The 17,848-nt window shown below is 56.7% G+C and overlaps 1 protein-coding gene and 1 long non-coding RNA gene across 2 annotated transcripts; both read left to right on the top strand.

Annotated features, from left to right (window-relative positions):
• The first annotated feature begins 957 nt into the window (after window positions 1-957).
• Window positions 958-8,797, top strand: LOC105541565 (fibroin heavy chain-like). The gene is made up of 18 exons (XM_011982648.1): window positions 958-1,112; window positions 1,306-1,341; window positions 1,802-1,855; window positions 2,127-2,231; window positions 3,698-3,730; window positions 5,167-5,196; window positions 5,275-5,307; window positions 5,749-5,781; window positions 5,868-5,912; window positions 6,085-6,120; window positions 6,204-6,236; window positions 6,319-6,372; window positions 6,927-6,962; window positions 7,374-7,403; window positions 7,482-7,514; window positions 8,232-8,264; window positions 8,358-8,410; window positions 8,780-8,797. The coding sequence occupies exons 1-18, from the start codon at window positions 959-961 to the stop codon at window positions 8,795-8,797; spliced, it is 849 nt and encodes a 282-aa protein (XP_011838038.1). The 5' UTR covers window position 958.
• A 589-nt stretch (window positions 8,798-9,386) lies between these two features.
• Window positions 9,387-11,229, top strand: LOC105541545. The gene is made up of 4 exons (XR_001006351.1): window positions 9,387-9,411; window positions 10,321-10,362; window positions 10,505-10,537; window positions 10,707-11,229. It is a non-coding gene; the product is annotated as an uncharacterized LOC105541545 (long non-coding RNA).
• The last annotated feature ends 6,619 nt before the right edge of the window (window positions 11,230-17,848 follow it).

The following is a 17,848-nucleotide window of genomic DNA, read 5'->3' as shown; positions in this document are numbered from 1 at the left end:
CCTGGCCCCAGACTACTTACCTGCTTTGCCCTCTACCCTCCTGTGACAGCAGGGAGACTGAGACCTGGAGAAGGTGGTGGCATCCAGATTTGGGCCCCTTTGCCCCCCATAAGTTCCCCTGCTTCTCCCTGAACCCCACAGGCTTAGAGAGCCCAAATGACTACCGATCCGTTAAAAGCTGGTGGCGGGGTGCTCGGGGAGGGTGGCACACCAGCTCCCAGCTGCTCCAGCACCCCAGTTCAACATCTCAGTTTTCCCACAGCCTATGGCCCCCACAGTGGTCTGGGAGCAGGTGAGGCCTGGCATAGGGAAGGGAGGCATCTGAGGGCAGGGTACAGGGCAGGGAGGAGGCAGGGCAGGAGCAGGGAAAGCGGGGTGGGGGGCAGGTAAAGGGGAAAGCAGTCATCTCAGAAATACCAGAAATACGCGGGGACAGAGCTGAGCCCCAGAGTGTCCCCCAGGCACCCTGGCTGGGGAGAGGGGAAGGCAGGCAGGAAAAAATGGAGCAGGGCAGGGAAGAAAGGAAAGAGAGAAGAAAGGAGGGAGAGAGGGAAGGAGGGAGGGAAGGTGACTGAAAGCACCCACCTGTGACCCACAGCCCTCCACCCTCATGGGAAGGGACTGAGTTCCCACAGGCCTGCTACTTGGGCAGGTTGTGGGCCAGGTGTGGGGTTCTGGGGAGATCCTGGGAGAAGAGTATCCCTCACCTCCCTGTCTCTCCAGGATCTGAAGGGGGCGTGAACCCACAGAAGCCAGGTGAGCCCTGCCCCGGCCCCAGCTCTTCCTGTCTCCCCCTCTTTCTCTCACACTCCTCACCTCACCTCATCTGTCTCTCCAGGATTCAGGGTCAGGCATGGGCTGGGAACCCAGCCAGGTGCGAGCCGTGGGGTCCCCTCCTTGCCTCCCTCCCAGGCCTCAGAGGGAAGAGGCAGGATTGGAGAGTCATTGTGGTGGGGGGATGCACAGGGAGCCTCTCAGGTTTGCTGGTGTCTGGCTTAGTCCAAGGAGGGGTCCAAGGGTCTTGTACCCCCACCTCAGCTGGGACCCCAAACCTTCTCAACTCACCTCTCTCTCTCCCACAAGCCCTTCCACTCAGATTGGCTATGGAGCAGGTAGAGGTGGGAGTGGGGGAGCTGGAAGCCAGGATTCTAGGGGTATCCCTGGGATGGAGATTCCTGAGCCCCTCATCTGATCCCCCTCTTTCTCAGACACTGAAGGGGGCATGAAACCCCAGAACCTAGGTGAGGCTCGCCCAGCCCCTGCCTGCCTCACTCCTCCTAACTCCCTCCTGCCTTCTCACCCCAGGGTTCAGGACCTTCCCAGGTGCTGCAGCCCAGCCAGGTGAGGCGGGGATGTGGGTATGGAATGGAAGGGGCTTGGGGGTGCCTAATCTTTGCCTGATACTGTGGGGGAGGGGATGCAACCAGATCAGCATTTCCAGGTTCCTCTCCAGGCTCCCCCAGGCCTCAGAGAGGGCAGAACAGGTGGGTGTCTCACAGGAGGTGGGCAGGAGGGGAACCATGAGGAGTTCTGATGTCTGGCTTTGTAAGGGGACAGGGGCACCTGGGCCTCACCCCTGCCTCAGCTCAGTGTGGCTGTGGAGCAGGGAGCCCAGGGCAGGAAGGCAGGGCCCCTTCATCTGCCCATCTCTCTTCCCAGGCTTTGGAGGGGCTGTGAAACCCCAGAAGCCAGAGGCGAGCCCACCCCACACCTGTCCCAGCGTCCACTTCCCGCCCTCTGTCTCTCTCTGCTCAACGCCCCATTCCCCCCTCCTCATGTTCCTCTGGCTCTGTCTCCCCAGGATACGGAAACGGGCTGGGAGCAGGGGCCTTCCCAGTGGCCGGAGCCCAGCCAGGTGAGGACAGGTGGGACAGGACCTGGGCTTCCAGGAGGGAGGGGGAAGGGGTAGAGCAGAGTCAGGGAACCAGGAACTGGGAGAGCTGGGCTCTGGAGGGAGGGCAGGGCTCGGCCACTCTGTCCCTTCCCAGGCCCGGGAGTGGGCGTGAAACCTCCGAAGCCAGGTGAGGCAGAGCCCTGTCCCGCCCTGCCCACTTATATCCAGGCGCCTCTGTATCCCCCAAGCCTGCCCACCCCACTGCTCATGGCCCTCACCTCTGTCTCCCCAGGATTGGGGAGCAGAAGTAGTTTGGGCGCTGGCATTCTTCCTGGGGCAGGAACCCCACCAGGTGAGGGTGGCTGGGCAGGGGCCACAGGGAGGGGCAGGCAGGAGGGTTCAGGGTCCCAACTCTCATTCTTAGGGGAGGAGCTCTTGGGGTCAATGTCAGCCTCTTTCTAGCTCTCTCCATGCCTGGGGGAGAGGGAACCTCAGAAGCGGATGAAGGAAGGACCCCGCCCACATACCACGTCCCTGCTATGCTCACCATGTCTCGTCCCTCTCTGTCCCCCTCTCAGTCTGTGTTATCCTCCCCAGGTGCTGGTCCCTCTCTGGCCTGCCAATGCCATTCCTGGGGTGGGGACTCCTGTGGAGGTCTCTGAGTTGCTCCCTGGGCATGCGCCCTTAGAGAACTGTCAGAGCATGGGGCACAGCGGCCCTGGGGTGGTGTTCGGACCTGCACTACACACCAGTCTCTGCCTCCCTCGCCCCACAGGCCCAAAACCAGGTCAGGGAGAGTAGGGTGGAGCTGAGGGCCTGGGCTTGGGTCTGGGGGCTCCAGGGAGGAGCAGGCTCCTTTACCTGGTCTCTCTCTCTCTATACCTGATGTGGGGTGGGGGGTGAAACCTCCAAAGCCAGGTGTGCCTCTCCTTTCCTGTGTCCCTGTCCTCCACTCCCCGCACACACACATCCAGCCCCAGCCTCTGCTTCCTCCTTCCCCTTGGTCTCCCAGGATCTGGTGATGGGAACAGGATGGGAGCCGGGGCCTTCCCAGGAGCTGGAGCCCAGACAAGTGAGGGCACCTGGACCACACTGGGATTCTAGGAGGCACAGGGAAGAGCCAGGGGATGTCAGAGGTCCAGAGGGCAGAAAGCTTATTTCTGGGGGATGACAGGGGATGGGTGGGGTCCGTGAGCCCCTGCTCTTCCCTCCCCTATCTTGACTGTTTCCCCTGAATCTACGGCCTTGTCCCACCCTCAAGGCCTCCCCATATCCACCCCTCACACCCTGCTTTTCCTCCCAGGATACGGCAATGGAAACAGACCGGGAACCCAGCCAGGTCAGGGCCGAAGGGGCTGGGGTGGCTAGGAGGGAGAGGTCAGGGGCCCGGGGCCACACTCTGGGTACCAACGGATGGGCTCTTGCGGTTCATTCATTCACCCAGTCTCCCCTGAGCACCTGCCCCAAGTCAGGCCTCGGCTGGGCATGGAGGACACCCGAGCTGGTCAAGCGTGGCCATGGTCTGGACTTCTAGGTCAAGAGCCAAATCCAGCTTCAACTGCGGTCGGGCCTGGGCGGGAGTTCACAGAGACGGAAAGGGAGAGGGCAGGGGTCACACGAGACAGGAAGGGAGAGGGCAGGGGTCCTGCGAGACAGAAAGCGGGAGGGCAGGGCTCCAGGTCCTAGCTCATTCCCACTACACCACCATCCACACTCCTGTGTCTGCCCCTCAAATAGGTCCTGCCACTCAAAATGGCTTTGGACCAGGTAAAGAGGGTGGGGACGGAAGCGGGGAACCTGGGGCTGAGATTCTGGGCACAGGTCCAGAGGAAAGGATCCCTCACCCTCTCATCTTTCCCCCAGGCTTTGGAGGGAGTGGAAAACTCCAGAAGCCAGGTGAGCCCCACCCTGTTCCTGTCTCGCTGCCCATTTCCTATGCATCTGCCACTGCTTCCCTAGAGTCCCGGATCTCCCCATTCTCTTTGGCTCTTTCCCGTGGGATTTGGGAATGGAAATGGGTGGGGAGCCGGGGCCTTCCTGGGAGCTGGAACCCAGGCAGGTGAGGCCCTGGAGTTCTGGGAGCATGGAGGTCTTAGGAGTTGGGGGTTACTCATATGGGGGCCTGTCCCTGGTCCTGAGCAGAGAGGAAAGGCTGGGTGGACTAACAGAAAGTCCTTCCCCTTCTCTTCCCAGGCCTGGCAGGGGAACTAAAGCCTCAGAGAGCAGGCGAGCCCCAACCTCTAGCCTCCCAACTTGGTCTCACACAACAAACCTCATTCGGCAAACCAATCCAGGCCTGGAGCGGTGGCTAACACGTGTAATCCCAACAGTTCGGGAGGCGGAGTTAGGTGGATCACTTGAGCCCAAGAGTTCAAGACCACCCTGGGCAACATTCCGAAGCTGGTCTTGAACTCTTGGGCTCAAGCAATCCACCTACAAAAAAAAAAAACACAAAACCTAGCCAGTTGTGGTGGCACGTGCCTGTGGTCCCAGCTACTCTGGAGGCTGAGAGGGGAGGATCACTTGAGCCCAGGAGGTCGAGATAGTAGTGAGCGGAGATTTCACCACTGTACTCCAGCAAGGGTGACAAAGGGAGACTCTGTTTAAAAAACAAACAAACAATCTGTGAACCATGCCTGTTCTGAGCCAAGCAGGTGCTGGGGACAGGCCCTCCCCAACTAGGGCCACGCTGGGGCGTACAGTATGAGCTGAGGCTGCCCCAGAGCTGGGCCCTGGGCATTCTGGGTAGGAGGCAGTGGAGGCCAGGGAGGAGAGGAGAGAGTGGCCCAAGCCGCTGAGAAATTGGACCAAAAACAGAGTTTTGAACAAAGAAGGTACCGGCTCCAGCAAGAACTCAGACCTAGCCGGGCACGGTGGCTCATGCCTGTAATCCCAGCATTTTGGGAGGCGAGGTGGGTGGATCACTTGAGGTCAGGAGTTCGAGACCAGTCTGGCCAACATGAAATTCTGTCTCTACTAAAAATACTAAAAATTGGCCGGGCGTGGTGGCGGACGCCTGTAATCCCAGCTACTCAGGAGGCTAAGACAGGAGAATTGCTTGAACCCGGGAGGCGGAGGTTGCAGCAGTGAGCCAAGATCACGCCATTGCCCTCCAGCCTGGGCAACAAGAGCAAGACTCTATCTCAAGAAAAAAAAAAAAAAAGTCAGACTCAAGATGTGGCAGGAGCTGGAGCTTGACAGTTGGAGGCTGCTGAGGAAAGGAACCCATCTTTCTGGCTGGTTGAAGTTGGAAGTGGGGACACCCCTGCCTGAGGTGGCTGGAGATGGCATCCAGGGCTCCGAAGGGCCTTAACCCTTTCTCTCCTCCACAGGCCCCACTGCTCAAAATGGCTATGAACCAGGTAGGGGCGGGGCTTGGGTTTGGGGAGACCCACAGCTAGGGCCCCAGGTTCCTTAGCTGCTCCCTGTCTCTCCACCAGGCTATGGCGGGGCCATGAAATCCCAGAAGCCAGGTGAGCCCGGCCCCGGCCTGTCCCTCTGCCTCCCCAAACCCTGAGCTCCCTCCTCTTATTCATACCCCACCTTGATCTATTCCCCCAGGATTTCAGTACAGGATTGGGCTGGGAGCCCAGCCAGGTGAAGGGGGTAGAGTCTGGGGTTCCGGGGTCCACATCTGGGCGGCCTCTTCCTCCCAGAGGTGGGATTGGTGAATGATGGGGAGGGGTGACGGGGCGTCTCCAACCCTGGCTTCTGACTTGGCCCTGAAGGGGAACCATAGGCACTGTATCCCCAGCTTAGCTCAGCCCTCCCTCTCCAACAAGCCCCCCACCTCAGAATGGCCCTGGAGCAGCTCCTGAGGGGATGGGAGGAGCTGGGGTCCGGATGCTGAGGTTCTGAGGTGGATCTGAGTTGGGGGCTCCTGGGCACCTCATCTGCTCCCCATTTTCCCGAAGGCTTTAGAGGGGGCATGAAGGCACAGGATCCAGGTAAGCCTGACTCTCCCCGGGCTTCTGTCTCCCCAGTGTTCAGAGCCCCCTTCCCGTTCTCATCCCCACCTCCATCTGTCCCCCAGGATTAGGGAATGGTAATGGGATGGGCGCTCAGCCAGGTGAAAGAGGTGGGGTCTGGGGGTCTACCCCTGGGGCGTCCTCTCCCTGCCTCCTTTCCCAGTCTCATGCAGGGCTGAGCTGGTGAATACCTGAAGGGATGCTGGGAGGAAGCCTCCAGTATTCCCTCACCTCCACCTCAACCAAACCCCAAATCATCACCCCACCCTCCTCTTCCCATAGTCTTGACAGCCCAGAATGGATTTGGATTTGGAGCAGGTAAGAGCAGGGGTGGGGAGGGGCTGGGGGAGAACGTGGGTGGGGCCCCTGAGTCACTCACCAACCCCCCATATCTCCTCCAGGCCTTGGAGGGAGTGTGAAGCCTCTGAAGCCAGGTGAGCCCCACCCTGGTCTGCCTCTCCATGCACGCACCCCTGAAGCCATAGCATCCGGTTCATGCTCCCTCTCCCTCTCCAGGATATGGGAAGAGGCTGGGAGCAGGGGCCTTCCCTGAGGCTGGAACCCAGCCAGGTGAGGACACCTGGAATAGGAGCTCAGGCTTTTTATTTATTTATTTTTTGAGACAGAGTCTTGCTCTGTCGCCCAGGCCTGGGTTCAAACAATTCTCCTGCCTCAGCCTCCCGAGTAGCTGGGATTACAGACATCCACCACCACACCTGGCTAATTTTTGTATTTTTAGTAGAGACAGGGTTTCACCATTTTGGTCAGGCTGGTCTCGAACTCCTGACCTCAGATGATCCACCCGCCTTGGCCTCCTAAGTGTTGGGATGACAGGCGTGAGCCACGGCGCCGGGCTGAGCCCAGGCTTCTTAGAAGGAAGGGGGAAGACAGAGAGCGGGCCAGGGGGCCAGGAGGGCAGAGTGTGGGTCTGAACCCTGAGGAATTAAGTGCCACTGTCTGGCCCAGTGTGGCTCTGTCTCCGGAGTGAAGCCTCAGAAGCCAGGCTGGGGAGGGCTCTGGTCCCCCGCCCTGTCTCTAGAGCTGCCCACAGCCGACTGAGCTGCCTCCTCCTGACGCCCCCTCCGAATGCCGCTGTCTCACACCCACCCCATCCCTCCCCTCAGGATATGGCCACAGAAATGGACCGGGAGTCCAGTCAGGTGAGGGTAGCTGGGCCTGGCTCGCAAGGGGTCAGGAGGTGGGCAGGCAGAGAGAAGCTGGGGCCACAGGGACAGAGGGCTGGTGTCTGAGGATCAGCAGCACTGGCTGGAGTTGATGTCACTGTCTCTGTCTCTCCCAGGCCTAGGAGCAGGGATGAAGCCTCAGATGCCAGGTGAGGGGACTGCCTGCGTCTGTGGCCCCACCTCCCCTAGATCCTGGCGCTCTAGTTGGTTCTGCGTGGGACTCCCAGGGGAGGGGTGACCCCTGCCTCATGAGTGAGGGGAGGTCTGTAGGAGCACCGAGGACCGAGGGGAGAGTAGGTGGAGGAGAGACTGAGAGCCCCCTTCCTGGGCCCTGCCTCCCTGTCCCCCCCGGCACAGCCTTACCACTCTTCGTTTTTTGCCCCACAGGCCTGGGAGCTCCAAATGGCTATGGACCAGGTAGAGGCGGGGCTGGGGTTCCAGGAGGTCCGGAGCGGAGGCCTTGGGTCCCTCACTTGCTCCCTGTCTTTCCACCAGGCTATTCAGGGGTTGTGAAGGCCCAGAAGCCAGGTGAGCCCTGCCCAGCCTGTCCCTCTGCCTCCCCCAAACCCTGAGCTCCCTCCCTCATTCATACCCCATCTCAGTTCCACCGGGATTCAAGAGGGGGCTGGGAGCCCAGCCAGTGAGGGGGTGTCGGGCTGCTGTTCCTGTCTCGCTCCCAGGCCTCCAAGGCAGGTGGGCACCAAAATGAGGGAGGAGAGGCGGCTCCAGGATCCCTGGTTTCTGACTTGGCTCTGAAGGCGGATCCAAAGGCCCTTCGCCCTCTCCTTAGCTAGAATCCCAAACCCCCTGCTCACCCCTCCCTCCCCACAGGCCCCTCAGCCCAGAATGGCTACAGAGCAGGTACTGGGGGGCTGGGGTTGCTGGGAGTGCAAAGGAGGAGAGAGGTAGGGGCCTGGGTCTCCCCTGACACTGTTCTGAGGGTTCTCTCGGGGGCTCCTGCAGCCTTAGAGGGGGTGGAGTCTGGAGAGGAGGTGGCACAAGGTGGACAGAGGTGCCGCGAGCTCCAGTTCCTAAACTGAGAGGAAAGGGGGGCCAGGCTCCAGCCCCCTTCTGTACCCCAGCCTCTCCCCGTACCGCCCCCACAGGCCCTGCAGTTCCCACTGGCCATGAACCAGGTAGGGTAGGTTGGCGTGGGCACCTGGTAGGGGGGCAGATGCTGGGACTGGAAAAGGCCTCTCAGCAAGGGGTGGACCATTGGTCTCTCACCTGCTCGCATCTCTCCAGGCGTTGGAGAGGGCATGAAACTTCAGAAGCCAGGTAAGCCCTTCCCACTCCTCCTCACTCTCCCTGCCTGCAGAAACTGCCTACCCTTCCACTCTTTTCCCCTCCCAAGCCGCACCGTCTCCCCAGGGTGCAAGAATGGGCTGGGGCTGGAGCCTTCCTGTGGGAAGGAGCCTAGCCAGGTGAGGGAGGTTGGTGGGAACTGGAGGAGAGGGGAAGGAGGACGGGCTCCAAGGGGCAGAGGTAGGTCTCAGAAGGGGAGGGGTGGGGTCGGCCTGTCCATCATTCTCCATGGGTCTCTGGACTGGGAGGGAGCCAGAAACCTCCAAAGCTGAGTTCCTCTCTGCCCCTCTTCCTGCCTCCTCCAAGGTCCCTCACTCCAAACCCGCCCTCATGCCCTGCTCTCCCTCCCAGGATACACACCAGGGACCCGGCTGGGGCTCCTGCCAGGTGAAAAGGCGCGGCTAGGGGAATCAGCAGGGGAGAGAGGGGTTGACTACACCCCTGGGGTGGACTGGTGTCTCAACTGGCCTCTTTCTCTCTCTCCCCAGGCTTGCGAGGGACTTTGAAGCCTCAGAAGCCAGGCGAGTGGGGGACCCCTGGCTCTGCCCCACACCTCCTTCTGCCTCTCAGCCCTTCTAGCCCCTGCCCCCAGTGTTGCCACACTCATCTCTGCTTTCCCTCTCCAGGATATGGCCATGAAAATGGGCCCCAGCCAGGTGAGGCCACTGGGAGCAGGGTTGGGGGCTCAGGAGGAAGGGAGAGGGAGGCTGCTGAAAGATGGACGGGCTGGTGGACCAACACCAGGAGCCCCATCCCTGACAGATCCCTGTGTCCCTCTATGCCCTGCCTGGATTCCCAGGTCCCCCCAGCAGGGTGTGGCCCGAGGGAGCTGGGCTTTTTCCAGCCTGGCTAATGTCCCCCTTAGGTGCTGGGTCTGCCCTAGAAGCCACTAGAGGCCGGTAGCTTGGCCAGGCCAAGGCCTCCTGGGTGGCGTCGGTGAGGACTGGCCTGGAGCATAGCTCCATCCCTCCCTTCCTTCCCATCTTAGGTCCCTGCAATGCAAGGGTCGCTCTGAAGCTCCTTCCCAGGCTTCCCACTCCAGGGGTCCCTTCGGACAAAGAGGGTGGCTGGGGCCTGAAATCCCAGCCCCCACCTGCAGTGCAGAATGGCAAGTTCCCAGGTCAGTGTGGAGTGGGGGTGCCTGGGGAGCACTGGGAAGCACCTGGCCGCCATGTCCCACTCTGTCCTCGGACGCCAAGGCTCAGAGAGGGCAGTGACTTGTCACAGTGATCTGCTGACGAGAAGCCCGAACTCTTTCCCTGGGACCCCATGTATCCCCCAGTATGGGAGCCCTTTCAATCTCTGCCCCATGGCATCCGCAGCCTCTCAAGCCCTGGGCTGGGCTAACTCCTGCCCCCGACTTTCCTCCTAGCACCGATGCCAGCCATCCAGTGGGGACTGCAACCTCAGAAAGCAGGTGTGAGTCTGTCTGCCCCCAGGCCCCACATCCCAGAGGGACAAACTCTCAGCTAGGTCTGTCCTCTATCCCCACCCCATATCAGGGTCACTCCTCCATCACCCTTGTTCCCTAGGCTGCCTCAGCTATTCAGGTACCCTAAGGCCAGGAAGTCCCTCCCCGAGTCTACCCTCTTCTACCCTCTTGCTCCATTTTTTTTTTTTTTTTTTTTTTTTTGAGATAGTCTCACTCTGTCGCCCAGGCTGGAGTGCAGTGGTGCAATTTTGGCTCACTGCAAAATAAGCCTCCCAAGTAGTTGGCATTACAGGCACGCACTACCATACCTGGCTAATCTTTGTATTTTTTGTAGAGACGGGGTTTCGTCACATTGGCCAGGCTGGTCTCGAACTCCTGGCTTCAAGTGATCAGCCCGCTTCAGCCTCCCAAAGTGCTGGGATTACAGGCGTGAGCCACCGCTCCCAGCCTCTTGCTGCTGTCTGTTTCTTCTGGTTCCATTCCCTGTGGACACAAAAAGTCCCTGCTTCCCCTCCAGAGTCCCTAAGGTCCATCTTTGGCCCCCCAGGAGTCAGGGGAGACCTGGGTCCTCCGCACTGACCTTCTTTCTCCTCACAGGGCACCAGCCTCCAAATGGCTATGGACCAGGAGCAGAACCGGGTGAGGAGGCCCTTCCTGGAGTTCCTCCCCTCCCTTCCCCTCCTCTTCCCTTCTCTTCCTTCTGGCATCCCAGGAAGAGGGGAGGCCAGGGCAGTGGCTCTCGCTGACCTTCATCTCTGAGTCACAGTTTTCTCTCCCCCAGGTTTTAATGGTGGCCTCCAGCCACAGAAAATTGGTGAGTCCCCCTGGGCTCCCCCATGTCGGGCAGAAGCTGGCATCTCCCTCATGCCTGAGACAGTCTGTCTGTCCGCATCCCCCGTCTATGAGCTGGTCACCTGGCCCTCCTGATGCTGTCCCTGTTCCACTAGCCTGTCCCTAGCTCCTCTCCAATCTCTGTCCTGCAGGTGTTGGTTATGGGAATGCTGTCCTGGGAGCCAGGGTCTTCCCCGAGGCCCACCCACAGCCAGGTGTCTGGGGAGCAGGGGTGGGGGTAGGAGAGTTGGGCTTAGAGCCCCAGCCTGGCCTCTGACACCCTCTTTCCTCCTCCAGAGTTCCCTGGGGCCAGAGGTTTTAGGAATGGTGAGTCAGACCCAGGGGACAAAGTGCAGTGGGGTTGGGGAGACAACAGCCCAGGGGCTAGGCAGGAATGACCAGAGTCTCTTGCAGGGGATGAGGCAGAAGCTCTGGTGTACCCCAAAGCAGGAGCTCCAGCCCCTGAAGGAAATGGTAAGAAATGAGCCTTCAGGGAGCAGAGCCAAGTCCAACAGGGGCCAGGGGATCGCAGCTCCTGTGGGCAACGGTGCCCATGCCAGCTTTCCTCCCCACGGTGCAGGCCCGGGTGCTGTGGGACTCTCGCTGGCCCACCCTTCAGGCCTGGGGGGCTGGCTTGAAGCCTGGATATCAGGCTGGAGGTGAATATGCTGAGGCCAGGAGCCAGCCAGGTAATGGGATGCCTGGATGAGTGTGTTGGAGCCATTAGAGGTGGCTTCAGGGAACTGGGCCCTGGGCCCAGGTCTACCCACAGCCCCACAGAGATGGAAGGTACAGCCCTCTTGGTGGAGGGGATAGAGTGAGTGGGAAGAGGCCAGGAGGGCATAGGCAGGAAGGAGTAGGAAGGAACGGGGCTGGAGGAGAGGCCAGCAGAGCCCAGGACCCTGAGAGCCAGCCCGGACACTAGACCAAGAAGGGGAGGTGATGGAGCTGGGCCATCAGGGACTCAGTTCTCCACACTCTGTCCCTCTCCCCACGGTCCTCTGAGAAGTTGAGGCAGAGTTGAGCCCTGGGTACTCCGGAGAGGGGGGGTCTCCCAGAGCCTGGGTTGAAGCTTGGGTGGACGGAAGCTCTCTGGTGACCCAAGTGCCCCTGATCTGTCCGTCTGTGCTGTAGGGGGCCCTGAGGTGAAGAGAGGCAGCAACGGCCAGCTGGGGAATGGCTACGGAGGTGAGAGGGAGGTGCAGTGGCCGAGCCGCCTGCCCAAAGGCCCCCCATGGTCACCCCTCCAGCCGCACTGGGGGACACCCAGCCATTGGGAAGGATAGCAGATTCTGCCACCTGTAGGTGGCTGCTGAGTGACTGACCCCAGAAGCTCAGATCCCTGGGAGAGGAGGAGGGGCAAGGCCTCACCAGGGCCCCACCCTTCCCTAGCCTGGCTCTATCTCTTCCCAGGCCACTGCCCTCTGGGGAAATGCTGAGCACTGCAGTGCCCTTGCGGGTCCTGAGGGCCTCTGCCTCACACCTTAGCCTACCCAGCAAAGAAGACAGACCCTCGGGCTTGGAGTCCGGTGCCTCCTGGCCGTCGACCTCCTCCGTGCTAGCACCACAAACATGCTTCCCTGCTTGCCTCTGCGTGCCATGCAAGGGGCTTGCCGACCAGGTTGGGAGTGGCATGGGCCTGCAGCCACTGCCCAGTACCTCATTCATTCATTCGACAAACATCAATGAGGCCATGTGCCAGGGACCATGTTCCCAATAGGAGAAACCATGAGAAGCAAACAGACTCCATCGACGCCTGCCCTCAGGGAGGGCATCACTTGGTCACCGCCTAGTGGGGGAACCACATCCAAGTTAGGGGACTTATGCATGGAAAAGAACACTTCATTCTTTGCGTTTTAATTTATAATCGATTTGTTAAAGTTGTTAGATAAAAATCTCATTTTCCTTAAGCCTTTATAGTGGCCTTCCAGATATGGTATTGACTAATAATTTGGAAAATTATAAAATTCACTTTCACATTTTTTGATGAATGATCATTAGATTATAAATTTCACAGCTTGGCCAGGCATGGTAGGTCACACCTGTAATCCCAGTATTTTGGGAGGTTGAGGTAGGAGGATTGCTTGAGCCTACAATTTTAAGACCACCCTGGGCAATATAAAAAATAAATAAGCAAATCAAAACAAATATGAATTTCACAGCTTGACTTTTCCCTAAATATTTTGCAAGCCTTAAATGCATGCCCCATCTCTATAAAAAATAAATAAGTAGGCCGGGCGCGGTGGCTCACGCCTGTAATCCCAGCACTTTGGGAGGCCAAGGTGGGCGGATCACGAGGTCAGGAGATCAAAACCATCCTGGCTAATATGGTGAAATCCCGTCTCTACTAAAAATACAAAAAATTAGCCGGGCATGGTGGCAGGCGCCTGTAGTCCCAGCTACTCGGGAGGTTGAGGCAGGGGAATGGCGTGAACCCAGGAGGAGGCGCTTGCAGTGAGCCAAGATAGCGCCACTGCACTCCAGCCTGGGCGACAGCATGAGACTCCATCTCAAAAAACAAACAAATAAATAAATAAATAAATAAATACAAATATTAATTTCACAGCTCAACTTTTCCCTAAATATTTTGCATGCCTTAAATGCCTGATTAACAAAATACCCTTAGACATCTCAAATAACAATTAGAAACATAATCGATTCGACTCTTGATTCCTTTTTTTTTTTTTTTTGAGACAGAGTCTTGTTCTGTCGCCCAGGCTGGAGTGTATTGGCGCAATCTCGGCTCACTGCAAGCTCCGCCTCCCGGGTTCAGGTGATTCTCCTGCCTCAGCCTCCCCAGTAGCTGGGACTACAGGCGTGTGCCACCATGCCCAGCTAGTATTTTTTGTATTTTTAGTAGAGACGGGGTTTCACCATGTTAGCCAAGATGGTCTCGATCTCCTGACCTTGTGATCTGCCCGCCTCAGCCTCCCAAAGTGCTGGGATTACAGACGTGAGCCACCGCGCCCCACTGATTCTGTTGATTCTCTTAATGGAGCTGAGCACAAATCCAAAATCAACATCTTCCTAAGCACTGATGGGGCTCTTGGAAATGAATAAATCAGACATTTAGTATATCAGATGACTGAATTCTTTTATTTATTTATTTATTTATTTTGGACACAGGGTCTCACTCTGTGTCCCAGGCTGGAATGCAGTAGTGTGATCATGGCTCACTGCAGTCTCAACCTCCTGGGAGAGTCAAGCACCCTTCCACCTCGGCCTTCCGAGTAACTGGGATCGCCAGCATGTACCACCACACTCAGCTAAATTTTTCTACTTTTAGTAGAGTCGGGATCTCACTATGTTGCCCAGACTGGTCTCAAACTCCTGGGCTCAAGCAATCCTCCTGCCTCGGCTCCCAAAGTGCTGGGATTACAGGTGTGAGCCACCATGACCGGATGAACTCTTTCAAACATCTTAAAAAGCCAGTTACTAATCCTGGATCAGTGTAAGAGCTACAGGACAGCTTAATTTTTCATCTCATGATTACAAATTTACTCGAACAGTAAATGCAGAGGCAAGGCAAGGTCCAGAGTGGAGGCTGTGCAATTAGAAATCGACCCACAATGGCCAGGCCCGGTGGCTCGCGCCTGCAATCCCAGTATTTTAGGAGGCTGAGGCGGGCGGATCACGAGGTCAGGAGATCGAGACCATCCTGGCTAACACGGTGAAACCTCGTCTCTACTAAAAATACAAAAAATTAGCTGGGTGTGGTGGTGGGTGCCTGTGGTCCCAGCTACTCAGGAGGCTGAGGCAGGAGAATGGTGCTTGCAGTGAGCGGAGATCACTCCACTGTACTCCAGCCTGGAGCGAGATACAGAGCGAGACTCTGTATCAAAAAAAAAAAAAAAGAAAGAAATTGACCCACAATGCTGAACTTTGACTCAGAGCCTGGCCAATCCCAGAAACTTTTTTTTTTTTTTTTTTTTTGAGATGGAGTCTCATTCTGTCGCCCAGGCTGGAGTGCAGTGGCGTGATCTCGGCTCACTGCAACCTCTGCCTCTGGGGTTCACGCGATTCTCCTGCTTCAGCCTCCCAAGTAGCTGGGATTACAGGAGCACACCACCACACCCAGCTATTTTTTTTTTTTTTAGTACATACAGGGTTACACTGTGTTGGCCAGACTAGTCTCGAACTCATGATCTGCATGCCTCAGCTTTCCAAAGTGCTGGGATTACAGGTGTTAGCCACTGCGCCAGGCCTTTTTTTTTTTTCTCACAGAGTCTTGTTCTGTCACCCAGACTGGAATATAGTGGCGCAATATTGGCTCGCTGCAACCTCTGCCTCCTGGATTCAAGGGATTCTCCCTCCTCAGCCTCCCAAGTAGCTAGGACTACAGGTGCATGCTACCATGCCCGGCTGTGTCCCAGAACTTTTACTTTCTTCTTCTCTTTTCTCTCTTTCTTTCCTCTCTTTCCTCTCTTTTCTCTCTCTCTCTCTTTCTGTCTTTCTTTTCTTTCTTTCTTTTGAGACAGGGTCTCTTGATCATAGCTCACTACAGTCCCAATCTCCCAGGCAGGCTCAAGTGATCCTCCTGCCTTGGGCCCCTGAGTTGCTGGGACCATAAACACATGCCAACAGGCTCAGCTAATTTTTAAAATTTTTAGTAGAGACAAAGTCTCACTATGTTACCCAGGCTGATCTCAAACTCTAGCTCGAGTGATCCTCCCACCCAGACCTCCCAAAGTGCTGGGATTACAGGTGTGAGCCACTGTACCTGGCTAAATCTTTACGCTCTGAGTTGAGCCCTTCCAAATCCAAACCTCTTCTTGCAAGCTGGTTCACTGATGGGCTCTGGCATTCCTATCTGGCACCTAGCTCTTCTTTTCTTCGTCCGATTTATGATAACGGTATTTGGGTGTAGACCAAAGACTTATCTCAGTATGCACAAGGTTTTGGGTTGATCAACATTCAGGAGATTCTGTAAATACTACTGGAATTCCAGCCTGATTTTTCTTGACTACTTCATCTGATTTGCTCTATTGGAGAATCATAGACTTTCGCTTTTTCACAGAATTACTGATTCTTTAAAAATATTCAGCTGGGCTCAGTGGCTCATGCCTGTAAACCCAGGACTTTGGGAGGCCAAGGGAGGCAGATCACCTCAGGTCAGGAGTTCTAGACCAGCCTGGCCAACATAGAGAAACCCCATCTCTCCTAAAAATACAAAAATTTACCAGGTGTGGTGGCAAATGCCTGTAGTCTCAGCTACTCGGGAGGCTGAGGCAAGAGAACTGCTTGAACCCGGGAGGGAGAGGTTGCAGGGAGCCGAGGTCTCGCCACTGCACTCCAGCCTGGGTGACAGAGGGAGACTCCGTCTCACAAATAAATAAAAATAAAAAATAAAAAAATAAAAATATTCAAACAATCTTGTCTTTCTCTGCACAGCATGGAGTAAACCACATTCCAAGGTTTTTCTCTTTACTGTAGAATAGGATTAGTGGCCACTGACCAGACTCTCAGGGCAGTGGATGATATCCCTTAACACCAAGAAACACTGTTGTAATATTGTTTTAATTGTTCTTATAAACGTCTCCACCAGGTGCAGTGGCTCACGCCTGTAATCCCAGCATTTTGGGAGGCTGAGGCAGGATTGCTTGAGCCCAGGAGTCCAAGAGCAGCCTAGGCACCATAGTGAGATTCCCATCTCTCTTTTTTTTTTTTTTTATTTGAGATGGAGTCTCTGTAGCCTAGACTGCAGTGGCACAATCTCGGCTCACTGCAACGTCTAATTTTTGTGTTTTTAGTAGAGACAAGGGTTCACCATGTTGGTCAGGCTGGTCTTGAACTCCTGACCTCGTGATCTGCCCGCCTCGGCCTCTCAAAGTGCTCGTGATCTGCCCGCCTCGGCCTCTCAAAGTGCTGTGATTATAGGCGTGAGCCACCGCGCCTGGCGACTCCTATCTCCCCAAATAAAAAAATTAGCCTGGCAGGGTGGCGCATGCCTGTAGTCTTACTTGGGAGGCTGAGGTGAGAGGATTACTTGAGCCCAGAAAGTCGAGGCTGCAGTGAGCCATGATGGCGATACGCACTCCAGCCTGGGTGAAAAAGCAAGATCCTGTCTCAAAAAGAAAAAGTTTCTATATTCCAATTTTGAATAGATTGACCATTTTATCCTTTTTGTTCTGAGCTACCAGATTCTCACCCATCTATCATTTACAATCGTTCTTAGGAACTTGAACACAAACACTTAAGTATATTATCACCAAACTTTGCTTTTGAATTGTGATACCGTTTTATCTTTCTTATAAGATAACTGAATGGAAATCTGTGTACCATGACCCATCCACACAGGATCCTCATACCTGAGTTGCAATGGGTAAATAGCAACGAGAGGACAATCTCACACTCCAAATTGGTGGCGTCGCGGGGCGGGCGCTGTAGGTCATGCCTGGAATCCCAGCACTTTGGAAGACAGGCCGGCGGATCGCTTGAGCCTTGGAGCTCGAGATCAGCCTGAGCAACATGGTGAGACTCCATCTCTACACAAAATGTAATAATTAGGCCGGGCGCGGAGGCTCACGCCTGTAATCCCAACACTTTGGAAGGCCGAGGCGGGTGCATCACCTGAGGACATGAGGTCAGGAGTTCGAGACCAGCCTGGCCAACACGGAGAAACCCCGTCTCTACTAAAAGCACAAAAATTAACCGGGCATGGTGGCGGGCGCCCATAATCCCATCTACTCAGGAGACTGAGGCAGGAGACTCGTTTGAACCCAGGAGGCGGAGGTTGCAGCTGAGATTGCGCCAATGCACTCCAGCCTGGGGGATAGAGCGAGACTCCATCTAAAAGTATAATAATTAGCCGGTGTGGTGGCGCGCGCCTGTAGTCCCAGCTACTTGGGGAGGCTGAGGCAGGAGAACTGCTTTAGTCCAGGAGGTCGAGGCTTCACTGAGCCGTGACCGCATCACTGCACTTAGCCTGGGCGCCAGAGTGAAACTCAGTCCCCAAAAAAGCAACCTAAAAATCAAACAAAAAAAACAAATCTTTGGGCCGAGGCGCCTCGGGATCGCAGCGAATCTGCAAACCCTCAGGCCAAGTGGGGGCGCTCACTGCGCGTGTGCAGCGCCTGGTCTCCAGGCTAGTTGAGGGCGGGGAGCAGCTGCGACACCTGGGACACAGCAATTGGCTGGGACCAGGAGAGGGCGGGAAGAACTTGGAGGGACGCGCTGATACCTCTGATTGGCTGCCAAGGGTAGCCCTTGCCAGCTGCCGGGACAGAACCGTAGGCCGCTAGCGCACTGGCCCCTGGTTGGTTGGAGCGCGGCGGCGGGCGTCTGCCATTGGCCG

Source organism: Mandrillus leucophaeus, unplaced genomic scaffold, assembly GCF_000951045.1.
Source record: "Mandrillus leucophaeus isolate KB7577 unplaced genomic scaffold, Mleu.le_1.0 Scaffold240, whole genome shotgun sequence".
Taxonomy (NCBI): Eukaryota; Metazoa; Chordata; class Mammalia; order Primates; family Cercopithecidae; genus Mandrillus; species Mandrillus leucophaeus.
This window is presented reverse-complemented; position numbering and strand designations above follow the sequence as displayed.